The sequence below is a fragment of the Vicia villosa genome, linkage group LG3 (assembly GCF_029867415.1).
Source record: "Vicia villosa cultivar HV-30 ecotype Madison, WI linkage group LG3, Vvil1.0, whole genome shotgun sequence".
Taxonomy (NCBI): domain Eukaryota; kingdom Viridiplantae; phylum Streptophyta; class Magnoliopsida; order Fabales; family Fabaceae; genus Vicia; species Vicia villosa.
The window spans coordinates 18,558,268-18,575,007 of NC_081182.1; the positions used below are offsets into that span (position 1 = coordinate 18,558,268).

At 34.9% G+C, this 16,740-nt stretch overlaps 2 protein-coding genes across 2 annotated transcripts; both read left to right on the top strand.

The window, feature by feature from the left end:
- The first annotated feature begins 1,505 nt into the window (after window positions 1-1,505).
- Window positions 1,506-2,781, top strand: LOC131660509 (uncharacterized). The gene is made up of 3 exons (XM_058929753.1): window positions 1,506-2,165; window positions 2,239-2,358; window positions 2,449-2,781. The coding sequence occupies exons 1-3, from the start codon at window positions 1,617-1,619 to the stop codon at window positions 2,458-2,460; spliced, it is 681 nt and encodes a 226-aa protein (XP_058785736.1). The 5' UTR covers window positions 1,506-1,616; the 3' UTR covers window positions 2,461-2,781.
- Window positions 2,782-4,595: 1,814 nt separating this feature from the next.
- Window positions 4,596-11,437, top strand: LOC131660508 (alanine--tRNA ligase, chloroplastic/mitochondrial). Its single transcript, XM_058929752.1, has 11 exons — window positions 4,596-4,819; window positions 4,905-5,364; window positions 5,451-5,529; window positions 5,603-5,737; window positions 5,824-5,973; window positions 6,219-6,329; window positions 6,434-7,351; window positions 7,517-7,789; window positions 8,467-8,676; window positions 9,248-9,405; window positions 10,760-11,437. Exons 1-11 carry the CDS (start codon window positions 4,717-4,719, stop codon window positions 11,094-11,096), a joined length of 2,934 nt encoding a protein of 977 aa, XP_058785735.1. The 5' UTR covers window positions 4,596-4,716; the 3' UTR covers window positions 11,097-11,437.
- Window positions 11,438-16,740: the final 5,303 nt, after the last annotated feature.

Here is a 16,740-nt window from a genome sequence, read left to right on the forward strand (position 1 = left end):
CGCTCAAACTTTATTGGGCTTCTCTAGGGTAGTGATCTAGCTAAAAAGGCTATTGGATAAAAAATAACATTGTGTTGTAATAAAAAAACCAAAGTGTTACTAGGCTTTATTGGATACATTTAAAAATTAATATAGTTTTTTTATTGGTTTAAATTTTTTTACTAAATGTAAACAAAGACCATTACAACCCTAAAGACCATTACAACCAAATTTTTTTTCTTGCTAAAACTTTTGGGCACCCAAAATGGGGCTAGCACCCAAAGAAAGGGGAGTCTCCTCTAGGGCTAGCACCCAATAACCCAAGGAAGGGGCGGGAGCCTCCCCATAGGTTTAGCACATGGTAGCCAAGAAATGGTCTCCCCAGGGCTAGCACATGACAGCCCAAAAAAGGGGCACAAACCTCCCATAAGACTAGCACACCGTAGCCAAAAAATTACCGCCCCAAGACTAGCACATGATATCCCAAAGAAGGGGCGGGAGGCTCCCCTAAGACTAGCACGTGGTAGCTCAAAAATAGTCGCTCCAAGGCTAGCACCTGATAGCCCAAAGAAGAGACAAAACCCTACTCTCCAGGGTTAACACTTGGTAGCCCAAAAGTGGTCGTCATAGGGATAACACCCGATAGCCTAAAGAAGGGGCGGGAGCCTCCCCTAGGGTTAGCACATGGTAGCCCAGAAATGATCTCCCAGAGCTAGCACCTGATAGCCTAAAAAAGAGGCGTAAATCTCCCTTAAGACTAACACACCGTAGCCCATAAATGTCCGCCCCAAGACTAACACATGATATTTCAAAGAAGGGGTGAGAGCCTCCCCTAACACTAACACATGGTAGCCTAATAAATGGCCGCCCCAAGACTAGCACATGATATCCCAAAGAAGGGGCGATGGCCTCCTTGAGGCTAGCACTTGGGAGCCCAATGAAGGGATAAGTCCCCCTATTCGACTTAGGTTAAGATATTTAAAGGGTCAGTCAAAGGAGGAACCAATTCCTCCGTGATTCTAGGTAGATTAAGTCTTCTCTTGACCACTTCCTTCTTCATGGAGTTAGGGCATAATCTCCCACCAACTTTACAACCCATGCCCAAGAGAGTCTCTATAAATACCTCACCCTTAACAGGCGAAAAGATGGATCTTAACATGTGCACTTCACACCCTCTTATACGCTTATACACAAGAAACAACTATATATACAAAATCTCTCACGTCACATAAACAAACTATAACCACAAATATTTATTAAACACCTAAAAAACCGTTGAATCCCTCTGTCCTAGCAGGAGAAAGACACAAATACAATATTTTTTTAAATATCCATGTGATAGTATATAATTTTTGTTAACCTCAATAAAATACACATTATACTTTTTATTAATTTGATTACATGAAATAATTATTTGTTAAATTAGTGATGACAAAGGGTTAGTGGGCAATAGTGATGGAGCGGGGCGAAGCCCATGGATCATTTGGGTTGGATTGAAGAAGAAAAATGCGTGCGATGAACGCGTGGACAGTTTCTTTCTTCCATTTCACCGCTTGTAATCGTAATTGTGAGTGCAGTTGCAGAAGCAAAAGAAAATACGAATTCACCACCCAAACCCTACTACACTAGGCATTAAGATGCCGAAAAAGATGGGTGTCAATTCTAAGGCGGAGGTCGCAAGGGCCCGCAAAAGCGCCGCTGAAACGGAGAAAAAGGACCGGGAGACTCGAGAGAAGGAGGAGCAATACTGGCGAGAGGCTGAGAGTTCAAAGCCACGCGCCGCCAAGAAGAGGGAGGAAGAAGCAGATAAGAAGGCCGAGGCGGCGGCCAAGCGAGCGGAGGTTCGTCGATTGGCGGAGCTGGAGGAGAAAGAGCTGGAGAAGATGATTAAAAAACCGGACAAGAAGGCAAACAGGGTGTCGATCCCTGTACCGAAAGTGACGGAGGCGGAGCTGAGGAAGCGTCGCGAGGAGGAGCAGGCCTTGGCTCAGAAGAAGGCGGCGGAAGCCAATAAGCGCACGGCCGGGGAGGAGGAGTACGAGAGAGTGGTGCTTGTTTCAAACACGAATCGCGATGATTCCATAATTGAAGCTAGTACTCTTGACGAAGCCATCGCTCAGATGAGCATCGATAACAACTTACCCGTCGACAGGCATCCCGAGAAACGCCTCAAGGCTTCCTTCAAGGTATCATTTACTCCTATTCTTCATATTTTAAATTCTTAATCGAACCCTAATTTTGATTTCATTGATTTATCAGGCATTTGAAGAAGCAGAACTTCCGATATTGAAGCAAGAGAAACCGGGACTTACTTACACACAATACAAGGATATGATTTGGAAGCTTTGGAAGAAATCTCCTGATAATCCTCTTAATCAAGTCAGTCATCACCACCTCAAAATTTTATATTTAGTTTTTACACGATTGTTTGTTTATTTATCTTACAAATTTGTTTCTTTTAATTGGCAGAATGCTGATTGAATGAATGAATGAAATGATCTACCGTGGCAGGCCTGTAACTGACAGCTTTCATCGGCCATTTGCATAGCATTTCCATCTCAAATTGATGATTAAGTTGTCATTAACTCATTATAGGCTTCTTTGTCACCTTTCTTTTTGGTATCGAACCTGTGTAAGCAGTGTATGAGTTTCAGTTGCTGTATATTATTACAAACATTGTTGTCATGGGATTTCTTTTTCATGTTGCTCCTGCTACAACAAATAAGCTTTGAGGTTGTATGTACTCTTTCTTTTATCAACTGCTCCTAAATCTTGAATACATTCAATATTCTTTTGAGGGTATACTTGTACACTTGTTTGTTTAACCCACTATTCTTTCAATGAATACAACCATCAACTACCGAGGATGATCAACTTGTTAATACAGTTTTTGGAAATATAATTGGAGTTACTAACTATTTATATCTGCCGCTAGTGTATCTATTTGATTTGATCTTTGAAAAACTTAAATGTAAGGATTGTCTGATAGATAGCTATTAGGTGTGGCGTGAGTATTTGATTGCACAAGACTTGGATGTTAGGATAAGTTTATAGCAAATCAAATTAACACAGCATACCATGAAAGCCGGAAATAGCACACTTAATGTGTATGTGGAAGTGTTCTAATGGAAATCACCAGGTGGTTTGCTCTGCAGAGTGTGAGTTCCCTCAACTTCGACCATTTTTATTTTGTGCATTTGACTTTTCAAGTTTAGACTGTTTTGTAGCCCCCTGCTGTTTTGATACAAAACAAACCGAGGAATTTGAAGTAAAAGGAGTAGGAAACCAGGTAGAAGTAGAACATTGAGGATTTAGGTGTAGGGGAAATATTTGCTGGGAAGAATGGGGTCTTGTGATGCATAAATTTCATCTTTGATGTATGAATTTTGTCTTGGCTTGATTGTTAAGAATGGATACTGTTAAGAGTGGTGGCATTTGATAGGGGCAAGGAAACTATTTATCCACCATGGTTCAATTGGTTTAATGTATATAAATAATACTGAGTGTTTGAGAGATCAATGAAGGGATACCTGAGATGTAAGTAATTTTTCAGGGTTTCTTTAATCAGATAATTAGTGTATTTTGTTTTGATTAATAGTTATTGTCTAGGGTGCTCCACAAAAGATCATTGTGCACAGCATTTTTTAACAGAACATCATTCACCTTTTGCATTGGTTTTTTTTTTTTACCCTTCCTTCTTCTTCTGCAGTGCACGATAACATCATTCACCTTTTGCATTGTTTTTTTACCCTTCTTCCGGACCGTAGTCCCCTTTGTCACCATTTCAAGGCCTATAGCATTCAGATCCTTCATTGGCAGAAAATGGCTTTGGCATTCTCTGGGTTCAGCAAGTTTTACAATTTTTTGACTATTCTATAAAAATGAAGTCAATCTGTATCTGTTACTTAATGTACTCCAACATTCGATTATTTTTTTCCATTACCTTCTTCTGTCAAAGAGCTTAAGGAATCTGTATGTGGCTCAATTAAGTCAGTAAAATATTTTATAATTATATAATTTTTCAGTTAAATTCATAATTGAGGAATTACCGGTTGCAACATTTCGATGGAAGTTTCCGTTAAATTTATACATTAATATTATCTTACAATTTTTTTTTGATAAGCTATTATCTTACAATTGTTTCATGTATACTTTACCCGCCACAATTATAACTTTAAACTAATTTAATAACTCACGTTAGTCTTTAAAATATTTGATTGTCGTTCAAATTAGTTTATGTATGATAAGGATTTAAGCTAAAAATAATTTATAAAATTAAAATGGTAAAAGTGTAACATATGTATGGATGGACTAAATTAATCCACGAATAGGATGATTGAAATGAAAAAGAATTTAGTTTCAAATAAATTTTAAGGATGAGATAAAGAGTTGTTACTAATAACTTGTAATTACTAATAAATTTTAATGATGAAATAAACCCATTTTTCTAAAAAATTAAAGAGATAGGTAACTATAGAATATAATAATTGATTTTTATTTATATTCTTAATATATTTTAAACTAACGGAGTAATATATAAAATGGGAAGGATAAAGCAAGAAATATAAAAATAAAATAAAATAATATGGTGAATTGGCAAGTTAGTGATAGTGAGATGATTAGGATGGGGGAGGAACATGTGGCGAGGGTGAGTGAGGAGGGAAAACTCATAAGTGAAGAAGCAGAAAGAAGAAGATATGGTTATCCGTTGATTCCTTGAGTAATTAATCAATCGGCATGGAAGGTTTAGCAGTTCCACTCCCACGCCTCCTCCGCCCATTGCCGCTTCCAAAACATGCCATACCCATTTCTACTTCCAATTTCACCTCCACCTCCACCGGTATTTACTCACTCTCCTCTTCCATTAACTAATTACTTTACTTGTACTCAACATTACTAATCATTCTTACTATTGTAATAATCAGGATTTATTTCTCTCAAACAACTCCAACTATCTCCTCGTCGTCGTCGTTTTCCCTTATCTACGCCATCATCGCATTCCCAGCCTCAAGGCGAACAACTCACCGTGGTTGCACCTGGGAATGATAATTCTGTCAGTGGAGATTCCATACGCCAAAGATTTCTAAATTTTTATGCCTCCCGTGCTCACAAGGTCCTTCCTAGTGCTTCTCTAGTCCCAGATGATCCCACTGTTCTTCTCACTATCGCTGGAATGCTTCAATTTAAGCCTATCTTCCTTGGAAAACTTCCTAGACAAGTCCCTCGTGCTACTACTGCACAAAGGTGCATTCGTACTAATGATATCAACAACGTCGGCCAAACCTCACGACATCATACCTTCTTTGAGATGCTTGGAAACTTTAGCTTTGGTGATTACTTTAAAACACAAGCTATTCAATGGGCATGGGACCTATCTACTGTTGAGTTAGTATCATCCCTTACTCTCATTTCCTTTTCATGCTTCTTTCTCTTTCTATATAATTTTTTCATCTCTTCCATTTACTTTTTAGGTTTGGTTTGCCTCCAGAGAGATTATGGATTAGTGTTTATCAAGATGATGATGAAACTTTTCACTTCTGGTCTCAACAGGTTACCTAAATTTGCCCTTCCTCTTATTTCCTTACATCACATTTCCTTCTTTTAATTCAACATTTCTCTGCAGGTTGGTGTCCCCGTTGAGCGAATAAAGAGGTTGGGCGAAGATGACAATTTTTGGACCAGTGGAGCCACAGGTCCATGTGGTCCATGCTCAGAAATTTATTATGATTTCCATCCTGAGAAGGGATATGATGATGCCGTAAGTATCATACACTTAGAATTTGAGTTATTCCAAATCACTTCAATGACAATGTTTTACATTTTGTGGGATGGGGATGGAGGCAGGATCTTAATGATGATACACGGTTTATAGAGTTCTACAATCTAGTATTCATGCAATACAACAAAAAAGACGATGGTTCTCTTGAGCCACTAAAGCAGATGAACATAGATACTGGCCTCGGTCTCGAGCGCATGGCTCGCATTCTTCAAAAGGTATTGCATTCATTTTAATTGCTGTTCAAGTGACCATTTGTAATTTTACAAGTGTTTCTAGGAAACTTTAACTAGAACTATGGTATTTCTTCACCAGTTTTTCTTGCTCCCTACCTTACACCCCCACATGTATGTTGAAAAAAAATGGGGCAAGGAAAAAAGGTGTGAATAAAACATTACTCACACTACTATCATTTTCATTTGCTCCTTAAGTACTTTTTATATTTATTAAGTGTTCACTGCAGGTTCCAAACAACTATGAAACTGACTTGATTCTCCCCATTATAGAGAAGGCATCTGAATTAGCTAATGTTTCATATGGAATTTCTGATGATCAGACCAAGAGGTATCTGAAAGTAAGTATGACTATCTTCATACAAGTTGCAGTACAATTTTAAATAATTTCATTTCAATCCGCCTTTCTGATAACTTTTAGTATATGTTATTTTTTCCCCTTTAGATTGTAGGAGATCACATGCGTGCAATTGTGTTTCTCATCTCTGATGGTGTTGTCCCATCAAATGTGGGGAGAGGTTATGTTGTTCGACGGCTTATTAGAAGGGTTGTTCGCACAAGCAGGTTGCTTGGTATAAAAGGTGATGGTAGAGGAGATCTTGAAGGAGCATTTTTACCTATTATTGCCGAGAAAGTAGTAGAATTAAGTACACACATAGATGCTGATGTGAAGAACAGAGCACCCCGTATCCTTGAGGAGTTGAAGAGAGAAGAGCTTCGATTTGTTCAGACGCTTGAAAGAGGAGAAAAGTTGCTTGAGGAGAAGCTTGCGGATGCTATATCAAGTGCTGAAAGAAATGGAACTGTACCTTGCTTGGCTGGTGAAGATGTGTTTATTTTGTACGATACTTATGGTTTCCCAATGGAAATAACAAAAGAAGTGGCTGAAGAACGTGGTGTGAGTATTGACATGAATGGTTTTGATATTGAGATGGAGAAGCAAAGGCGGCAGTCTCAAGCCGCACACAATACTGTCAAGCTTGCCATTGGAAGTGGGACAAGTATTGCAGACAATGTACCTGACACTGAATTTATTGGATATGATAGTCTTTATTGTAAAGCAATCATAGCAAGCCTAGTGGTAAATGGTGATCCAGCTGTACGTGTTAGTGAAGGGAGTAATGTAGAAATTTTGCTGAACAAGACTCCATTTTATGCTGAATCAGGAGGACAAATTGGAGATCATGGTTTTCTATATATTTCAGAGGGCGAGAATCAACCTAAAGCTGTTGTGGAGATAATTGATGTTCAGAAGTCTTTTGGTAATATATTTGTTCACAAGGGCACAGTCCATAAGGGTGTTGTAGAGGTTGGCAAACAAGTGGAGGCAACAGTAAATGTTAAGTTGAGGCAACGAGCTCAGGTACAAAAACTGTGGACCTCGTCATTTTTGTTTGGTGAATCTTCCGTCGTATTAAAATTTGATAAAGACAAATCCTTGCATCATTGTAGTCATGCATATTTTTAAATTCCAAGCCTACAAGTTGTTCAATATTACAGTGAATGTAATGTAATGGGTGCTTTGCAGGTTCATCATACTGCTACTCATTTACTACAAGCTGCACTTAAAAAAGTCATTGGTCAGGAAACCTCTCAAGCTGGTTCTTTGGTGGCTTTTGATCGTCTCAGGTTTGATTTCAACTTCCACCGTCCACTTCTTGACAGCGAGCTTGTAGAAATTGAAGTGCTAATCAACGGATGGGTTGAGGATGCGGTTCTCCTTCAGACCAAAGTGATGCCCATTGCTGATGCAAAAAGAGAAGGAGCAATTGCAATGTTTGGAGAAAAGTATGGTGAAGAGGTTGGATTTACTAGACACTTTTGATATTTAACTTTGAAATTCTATTAGCTTGCTTCTGTTTTGGTAGTTCTAAGTATTTAGGTTACACATACACAAAGTGTGTACTTCAAAAGAGGTCAGAACTTTGACCTTCAGGGATGGTTTGCAAGTAATTTTCCGGAATTATCAAGTCTTCGGATCCAAATTCTGTCATCAGTACTACCATTGGTAGATTTCAGTTACATTGCCATTTCAGATGCACCGATAGTTATTCCTCTCCCTGTCACGTGCACCAGCACCTATTCATGGACTGCAGTAGTGAAAAATATATGCTATAGTAATATATTGTATTCTGAAAACATTTTAAGAGCATCCAGCTTTGTAGAACACTGAAACTGTACAAATAGCATATCAAATGCTATAAACTAGTGAGATGTGTTATTTTACCACACAACTCTTGTTTATTAAATCCACTATAATAAGCTATTCAAATCCGCTATAAGTTAGTGGATCAAAGTTACCAATGAGAGTCTATATGTTTCATATCCTAGACATGTATTTTAAATTATATGAAAAACTTCTCATTAATCAGGGAAAATACTATGAATATAGAAAATACAATATATATAAATACTAGTATTTATCCTGCTGATATGATGCTTATGCTGTTTCTTGTTGTCAAAATTGGTGTCCTGCAGGTACGTGTTGTGGAGGTTCCTGGAGTATCGATGGAACTTTGTGGTGGAACTCATGTCAGTAATACCTCTGAAATTCGTGGTTTTAAAATAATTTCAGAGCAGGGTATTGCATCTGGTGTCAGGCGCATAGAAGCTGTAGCTGGGGAAGCTTTCATTGAATATGTCAATGCCCGGGATTCTTATCTGAAACAGTTATGTTCAACTCTCAAAGTATGTTCAAGATCTTAGTTTTTAACTTTTCCCTAAGATTTAAAAATTACAATTTTTCCAGGAGAACCAATTAATATTCATTTTCATCTACATGCACCATAGTTCAAAATTTTTGTTATTCTGTCAATATCAATGAGTCAAGCAACTAAATTAGGACCGAGTACAAAGCAGAATTAGGGTTGAGTGAAAAACAATTATATTTTGTACAAAACAGAATTAGGGTTGAGCTACAAACAATTATATTTTGTACAAGATGAGATTCAATCATAATTGGATAAAGTTTCCCGCATGCTATTGAAATATATACTGGGATACTTTCATTACTTTCACGCTTTATAAATATTTTCTAGTTTGTTTCGTTAGGGATTAAATATTGAAGATAATAATGGAACTTTCTGCCTTTTTTCATGCTCACATCTGGGGTCCTTGTTGCGTGTATTTATTTATTTCTATGATAATCTTTAACATGAGACTTAAATAAAATAAAAATTCAATTGCCATTGTTGACTTTGTCCTTTTCTGCATTTGGTACCATTTCTTTCCTCAAATCACTTATAATCAACTTTTGAAGGTGAAACCTGAAGAAGTAACTGCAAGGATAGAAAACCTTTTAGAGGAGTTACGGGCAGCAAGAAATGAAAACTCGACTGTGCGTGCAAAAGCAGCAGTCTACAAAGCTTCAGTTATTGCAAGCAAAGCGTTTCTCGTGGGGAATTCAAACCAGTACAGGTAATATTTCCCCATCTTGTAGTATTTGTTGCTAGGGCATTCTCCCCCATTAGCAACATGTTAAATAAATTAATGCCTCTAAGATAGATACTACTGTATATAACTTGCGAAGAAGGGGAAAGTTGTTTATTTTATATAATAAGTCTTGCGATACTCTATTTCTATATTAAAAAGGAATTCATGTAATTAGGAAAAAAATTAGAATTATTCAAGAGATTGGCATTGTTTTAATAGTTAAAACTATGAAACCCGAATTTAATTTAATCCTAATTAATTTAAGCACTTGAAGGTAGCCCAAGAACTGCTAAAACAGAAGTTGTTTGAGTAGTAACAGATTGGATGGGGCCTGGGGGAAGGCATGGGCCCTCCTTCCTTCTCTCATTTGCAAATGCCACCTCCTAGGTGAAAGGCAATAATCTTATTCTGGCAGTGAACTTTATGCTTCATATACATAAACTCTAGCTTTTCACTCATAGCTTATGCGCTTTTGCATGAGGAAACTCCACAAAATACAAGATCTTTATCAACTCTTTGGAGGAGCACAAGTTTTCGGTCTTCACCATTTTAATAAAGCTCCAAAATCCATCTGTTTCAATGGATGCCCCCCTACATATTATTATATACTCTGTTATTTAACTACTATAAATTAGTATTTGTGTAATCTTACTTATTGAATTTTTTTTAACCTCCCATATGGTAGAGATTCGATCTGTCCCTATGTCCGAGTGCAAACAACTCTGATGATTATCCATATAATATAACCTTATTAATACCGACTCGAGTGATTGGCCATGAAATACAAGTAGACTGCCTTGGGATGAGGGTAGGTTCCCCACACGCCTGCCCCCTCCCCTTTGGATTCATCTCTGCTGACAAATAAGCAGAGGTGTTGCATCACATCATTGATATTCCCTTGAGTATATTTTCTTTAAATGCTGCAGACATGACTAAAACATGGATGTCTTTCGAATGTAAAACTACTGCCGTTATGGGGTTCTGGGTAGACTATGACCCATTGTGAGTGTGAAAACGGCAATCTAATCCTAGTTTATAAAGCTCTTATGGCGGGATCCGGGAAAACCTTCACACTCAGGGTCTGTTATAGGCAGCCTTTCCTAGCATCTACTGAAGGCTGATTCCAAGACTCTAACCTTTGGCCCGTTAATCACACAACATTACCTCTAGCCATTGTACAGAAAGCTTTCCTTCACTGTGGGTTTATAGTAAACTGTGTATATATGTCCATTGGTAGGACTTGGAAATAGGAAAGAAAAATTATGGTTGAAATTTAATGATTGTATGATCTTTAAGTTGATGTATCATTTTTATTTATTGTTGTTGGAAATATTTCCAGGATACTAGTTGAGTGCTTGGATGATGTTGATGCGGAGTCGCTTAAAAGTGCCGCTGAATATTTAATGGAAACGTTAGCAGATCCAGCTGCTATTGTCCTGGGGTCATGTCCGGGTGAAGGGAAGGTTAGTCTAGTGGCTGCTTTTACTCCAGGGGTGGTTAAGCAGGGGATTCAGGCAGGTAAATTTATCGGACAAATAGCAAAATTGTGTGGTGGCGGAGGAGGTGGAAGGCCTAATTTTGCTCAGGCTGGTGGGAGGAAGCCTGAAAATTTGGCTGCTGCCCTCGAGAAGGCTAAATCAGAGCTTATAGCTAATCTTAGTGAAAAAGGAAACTGAGTCCACCGGCACAGGGCGAACATTTTTATGTCAAGTCAACAGATAAGCATTGATTCTTTGTTATGGAGACTAAAAAGTACAGCAGAGGGACGGAAGCTTAAGTGAAGAATTTTCAGTTAATTCCCGGGGCCTTATATGGAAGTTTCCAAATAATGTATAGCACGTTGTAAAAATGTGACTGTATGTAGTATATCCTGAAACAAGCAGAGGGCCTCCACTGGCCCATATGATCCCAACTTGTAATTTTTGACTTTGATGCAAGCTTTGTAATTACACCATGCATGCAAGCCATGTATAAGCTGAACATGCCCCGACTTTGAACGGGAAATCTCATTATGACCCGGTGTGGTTTGGGTGTGGGAGTGGGTGTCCTTTAAAATTTTAAGCCGGGGGCAGATTAAGGGTGTTGAATGTTGATATCTGTTCTGCACCCACACATATCCCACCAGAGGTTTTATATTATTCTTTTTATTTTGTATACATGTATTTTTTTTTTGTTTAATAATTTTTTAAATATTATAAACTTTAATCTATTAATAAATATAAACATAAATTATTATTAATTTATTATCTAATTATTTGATTATCCTCTACCTCAATTTCTTTATATAAGAGAACTAAATTAAATGATTAGTCCGGTAAAAAAAAGTTAAATGATTAATCGATTTATATGGTTTATATATAGATCTTGACATTCAACGATATATATATATATATATATATATATATATATATATATATATATATATATATATATATATATATATATATATATATATATATATATATATATATATATATATATATATATATATATATATATATATATATATATATATATATATATATATATATATATATATATATATATATATATATATATATATTAATTAATTAATTAATTAATTAATTAATTATTCAAGAAATTTAAAAGATCAAAGATATTGATTATTTGAGGTATATACATGTTGGATTGATTATTAGGGGTTCATACGTGTTAGGTTCTAAAATTTGAAAATTATTATGAGATTTGTTTGCAATTTTTTGAAAAATATTGGGGATGAATTTATTTATTTTTATAAAATATGAGGACTATTTTTGTAAAATTTGGAAAAAAAATTAATGAACAATTTAACATTCACTTTGTATATGATTTTTTTTTAAACTTTTTCATGTCATTTGAATTTACTTGTATTTAACTTGAATAAAACACTTCATAAATTTACATTATTTAAATTTTTTTATATTTTTTTATCAAAATAATAAATTTTGATCAAATCATTTAAAATTTTTCCAAAATATTATCTTCATAAAAATACTTGATTCAAACATACTCTTAATCTCTTACTCTATCCGTTTTACATTATAAGACACTTCATGCATTTCATACAAAATAAGAAACACAATTATTGTTGTATTGTATGGGTAAGATAGGTTATGTTTGACTTTACAATATTGTCTTTTAGTATAAATATTACTCATAATATTTATACTTATGTGAAAACTTAATATCTCATATTCTTGACCTGTGAGATACGTCATCAATCTACTTACATCATAGTTTTATGCATCATTGTTGTCATATGTGACCGTAAAATTTGACTACAAATACTTTAAGAATAACGTCCTTATACTTAATGATGTCTCACAATTAAATCACACTCAATAGAATATTAAACAAACTATGCAAATAACCCAATAAATACAATGCCTAATAAATATATATTTTAACGGATATGTGTACAAGCTCATGATACAAAAGTAAATGCAATCAATACTAACCAATAATGATCGACTATTAAGGCTCACTCTAGTTCCAAGTCGTCTGTAAGACCCATAAATAAAAGTTTCAATGGTAAAACAAAGACATACTAAACGTGAAACATGTAGATAATTTCTTTCCACTAAGCAAATAATCTTTGATGCGGCCGCCATGCTGACTGTCTAGTTCAATCGAACAGTTGACTTCATCTCTCACCGTTCCACACACGTGCAATTACTAACAATTTCTCCTATTTAAAGAAAAAGTGTCACTTCACATATATTCAAATTTTTTCTCATTCAAATATCACTTTTTTATTTTCATACTAATTTAAATATTCGAGTAATATTCAAATGTTAACCTTACAAGTCAAACTATTTCCATCATAATAAAATTAAAAACACTCCAAATCACCACAATAAACTCTTCATTATTTTCTATCAAGTCTAATAATAATAATAATAATAATAATAATAATAATAATAATAATAATAATAATAATAATAATAATAATAATAATAATATTAAACAACAAACCCCAACAAATCTATAAGAAATATAATAAAATTTTAAATCAGAAATAAAATAACTTTTTCATTGATTTTCATTGATGTCTATTCATAGGGACTACAATCCTTAGACTATTCTAAGAATATCTTAGCCTTCCAAGTAACAAAATCATAACAAAGTAAGACACTTCTAGAAACATTACAAAATAACAACTAGTATAAAATACAAAATAAATTGTTATTTATAACTCTCTATCGGTGTAAGATTATTTTGAAAATTAGTTTTAGCTCTGGAACATATTTTCAAAGGTGTTGAAGCAAAAGTCTCTTGGGGGACATCCGGAAAAAAAAGGTGTTGAAGCAAAAAAGAGAGAAAAAAACCTAACCTAGCTTCTTTGACCCGGCGGCTGCTAGTATTTCGTGATTCATTGAATCCAATTCAATCTATTGTAATATTTTATTCAAAAGGTTTCTGTTATCTGTCAGATTTTGTTGCCCCGGCTGCTATTAGCAAATAGTATAATACTTCATCATCATCTTGATCACTTCTTTCTTTTTTATATTTGTTGCTTGTAATCATAATTTTACTTTCTTTTTTACAAATGAATACTAAGTCAAAAAATTCAAAGGAGAAATTGAAAAATACTCATACAGAACTAAACTGATGTTCTAACACATGTAAACTCTAATAATAGTATCACACTCTATAAAGTTCACATGCTAAGATTAACAATCCAATTAGTCTAAATATCATTAACAGGAATGTTAGAGTTACGCCAAAATGTAGCACCAACACCGTATATACTATTTGATAGACATTTGTTTTTTTTTAATAATTTTCTTTATGTTTTGGGTTTTGTGCTAACATGTAAATGGTTTGAAAAAATCTTACAGTATACATACGGTATAGTCAAATTGAGTGTCAATGTAGCAGACCTCTATACTGAATTAAGTTTTGAAAAAATATATATATATATTTTTTAAAAAAATTGATAAAAAAAGTTTTGTGGTGATCAATTAGAATAATTTATTTATTTTAAACAAGATATATACATTTCTTAATATTCACTTAAGACTATTTAAAATATATAGAAATATAGAGAATCTCTTTTTATTAATTAAAATATATTTCTTTTTATTAATTAAAATATAGATGAATCTCTTAAAATATATTTGAGTTATGTAATTTATCAATTTTATTTTGTGCAATTGAATTTTTATGATTATTTAGTTTTTTTTAAATATTATTTTTATCTTTTTGTCAATTATAAAATGGACTCTTAAAAATATAAATTAGGATTAAAATGTTAAACTTCATTTTTGATCCCCCAAAAATTTTTGTTTAATGAATCGTCCTCCTAAAATTTTTCGTCTTCATTCCTACCGTGAGTTTGAGTTAACAGATGCATATGTGGACGCTGATTTGACATTTATTTTTAGTTTTGAGATGTTTTGTTGCTGACTGCTCATAATCCACGTAAGTGATACACATTTGATATATGATAATGTTTTGGAAAACCCTAAATTCACACTATCCTTTTCACTATCTCGTTTTCACTTCTTGTTCACCCTTTCGTTTTCAGTACACCCCTTCGCTGCAAAAGGTATGTTAAAATCATGATTCACTTTCGTTTTCACACTTTAGTTTGAAGTAACTTGTAATCAATTGTTGCATGTGACTTTTTTTGTTGCAGTTCACGTACTTGCGTTTCTGTGATCCCATCCCTCTTTTCCAAATGAGCTTATATATGGTCCCTCGACAACGAAACTGAGGTAGGTCCACATGTTCTTCATTAGATTCTATTTTATTGACCTTGGTACAATTTTTGTATTTCATTGGTAGTGTGTTAAGAAAATGATTTTTAGGTTTTTTCCTGGGTCCATGTTTGGCTGTTAGTTTACATTCATTATGTAGGGATGGTTGTGTTTAAGGTCTTTTTTCACACAATGGGTTCATTTGTAAAAGAACCCTTGCTAAAGTATGAGGGTGGGGAGGTATATGCATTTAATGGATAAGAAAGTGATAGTTGGTCTTTTTTTATGCTTGTGAGATAATTAAGGCAATGGATCATGGGTTTGAATACAGTAGTGTTAGAATATGGTGGAAGCATTGTGAAGGTACTTTAGAAAATGATCTCAAACCATTTAGGGATGATGGTGATGCATTTGAGATTACAGCCTTTGTTCATGAATGCAAATATGATAGTGAAATATACTCAGAGCATATTCCAAGTAATGGGGATGCAACTTTTATGGAGAATGCTAGAAAGAGGAAGAAGGGAAAACAATGTGAAAAGGTTGTTGATGAGGGTACTAATGAGGATGGTTCTAGTGATGAGTCAGTGAAGGATATAAAATTTAAGGACAATGAAGAAGAAAGGATGAGTCTATTTGATGAGGGTTTTGATGAGGGTTTAATGAACAATTTGATGGACTACCCACAAATGTGTCTGCTAATGATATTGGTGGTTCTAGTGAGGTGGTTAAACCAAGCTTGATTACACTAGAGACAGGAAAGGAACATGTAATTGAAGAAGAGTATTTGACTGATGAGCTCGATAATGGCACTGAAGATGATAGTGATGATGATAGGCCAAGTCTTGTTGGGTTACACGATGGAGATGGGATTACAAAACACTATAAGTTCAAGGTGGGACTGAAGTTTTCATCACTAAGGCGGTTTAAGAATGCTATATTGGAACATAATGTGTTGAATGAGAGGGAAGTTAGAATGGGAAAAAATGATGGAGTGATTAGGGTGGTCTGCAAAGAGAAAACTCAATGCAACTAAACTGTACTATGCATTAAAGTTTTAACATCAACAACCTTCAGAATTAAAATAGTGTATGATAAACACAAGTGTGAAAGGGAGTTTTTTAACAAAAGTGCAAAGGCTAATTGGGTTGCAAAGGTGATTGTGGATAGGATGAAGAACAATAACAAAATGAACTTGAATGATCTGATTGCTGATGTTAGGGTTAGATATGCTACTGAAGTTCCTGCTTGTAGGGCTTTTAAAGCAAGATAAATGGCTAAAAGGATAGTGGAAGGAGATTCTAGTAAACAATATAGTTTGCTATGGTCATATGGGGCTGAATTAAGGAGGGCTTCTCTAGGAAATACTTTCAAGATGAAGATTAAATCTCTAGGTCCTGGGTTATTATCAAGGTTTGAAAGATGTTACATGTGCTTTGATGGAACAAAAAAGGCATTGAAAACTACTTGCATGCCATTTATTGGACTAGATGGGTGTCATCTAAATTATAAGTATGGTGGGATACTATTGATAGTTGTGGGAAGCGATCCTAATGACCACTATTTTCACTTGCATTTGGGGTGGTAGAAACTGAATCAAAAGAAAATTGGAGCTGGT

Coding starts and splice junctions, on each gene's coding strand:
- LOC131660509 (XM_058929753.1), top strand. CDS start 1,617: ATGCCGAAAAAGATGGGTGTCAATTCTAAGGCGGAGGTCGCAAGGGCC. Junction 2,166..2,238: donor GCCTCAAGGCTTCCTTCAAG/GTATCATTTACT, acceptor TTGATTTATCAG/GCATTTGAAGAAGCAGAACT.
- LOC131660508 (XM_058929752.1), top strand. CDS start 4,717: ATGGAAGGTTTAGCAGTTCCACTCCCACGCCTCCTCCGCCCATTGCCG. Junction 5,738..5,823: donor AGAAGGGATATGATGATGCC/GTAAGTATCATA, acceptor GGATGGAGGCAG/GATCTTAATGATGATACACG. Junction 6,330..6,433: donor AGACCAAGAGGTATCTGAAA/GTAAGTATGACT, acceptor TTTCCCCTTTAG/ATTGTAGGAGATCACATGCG.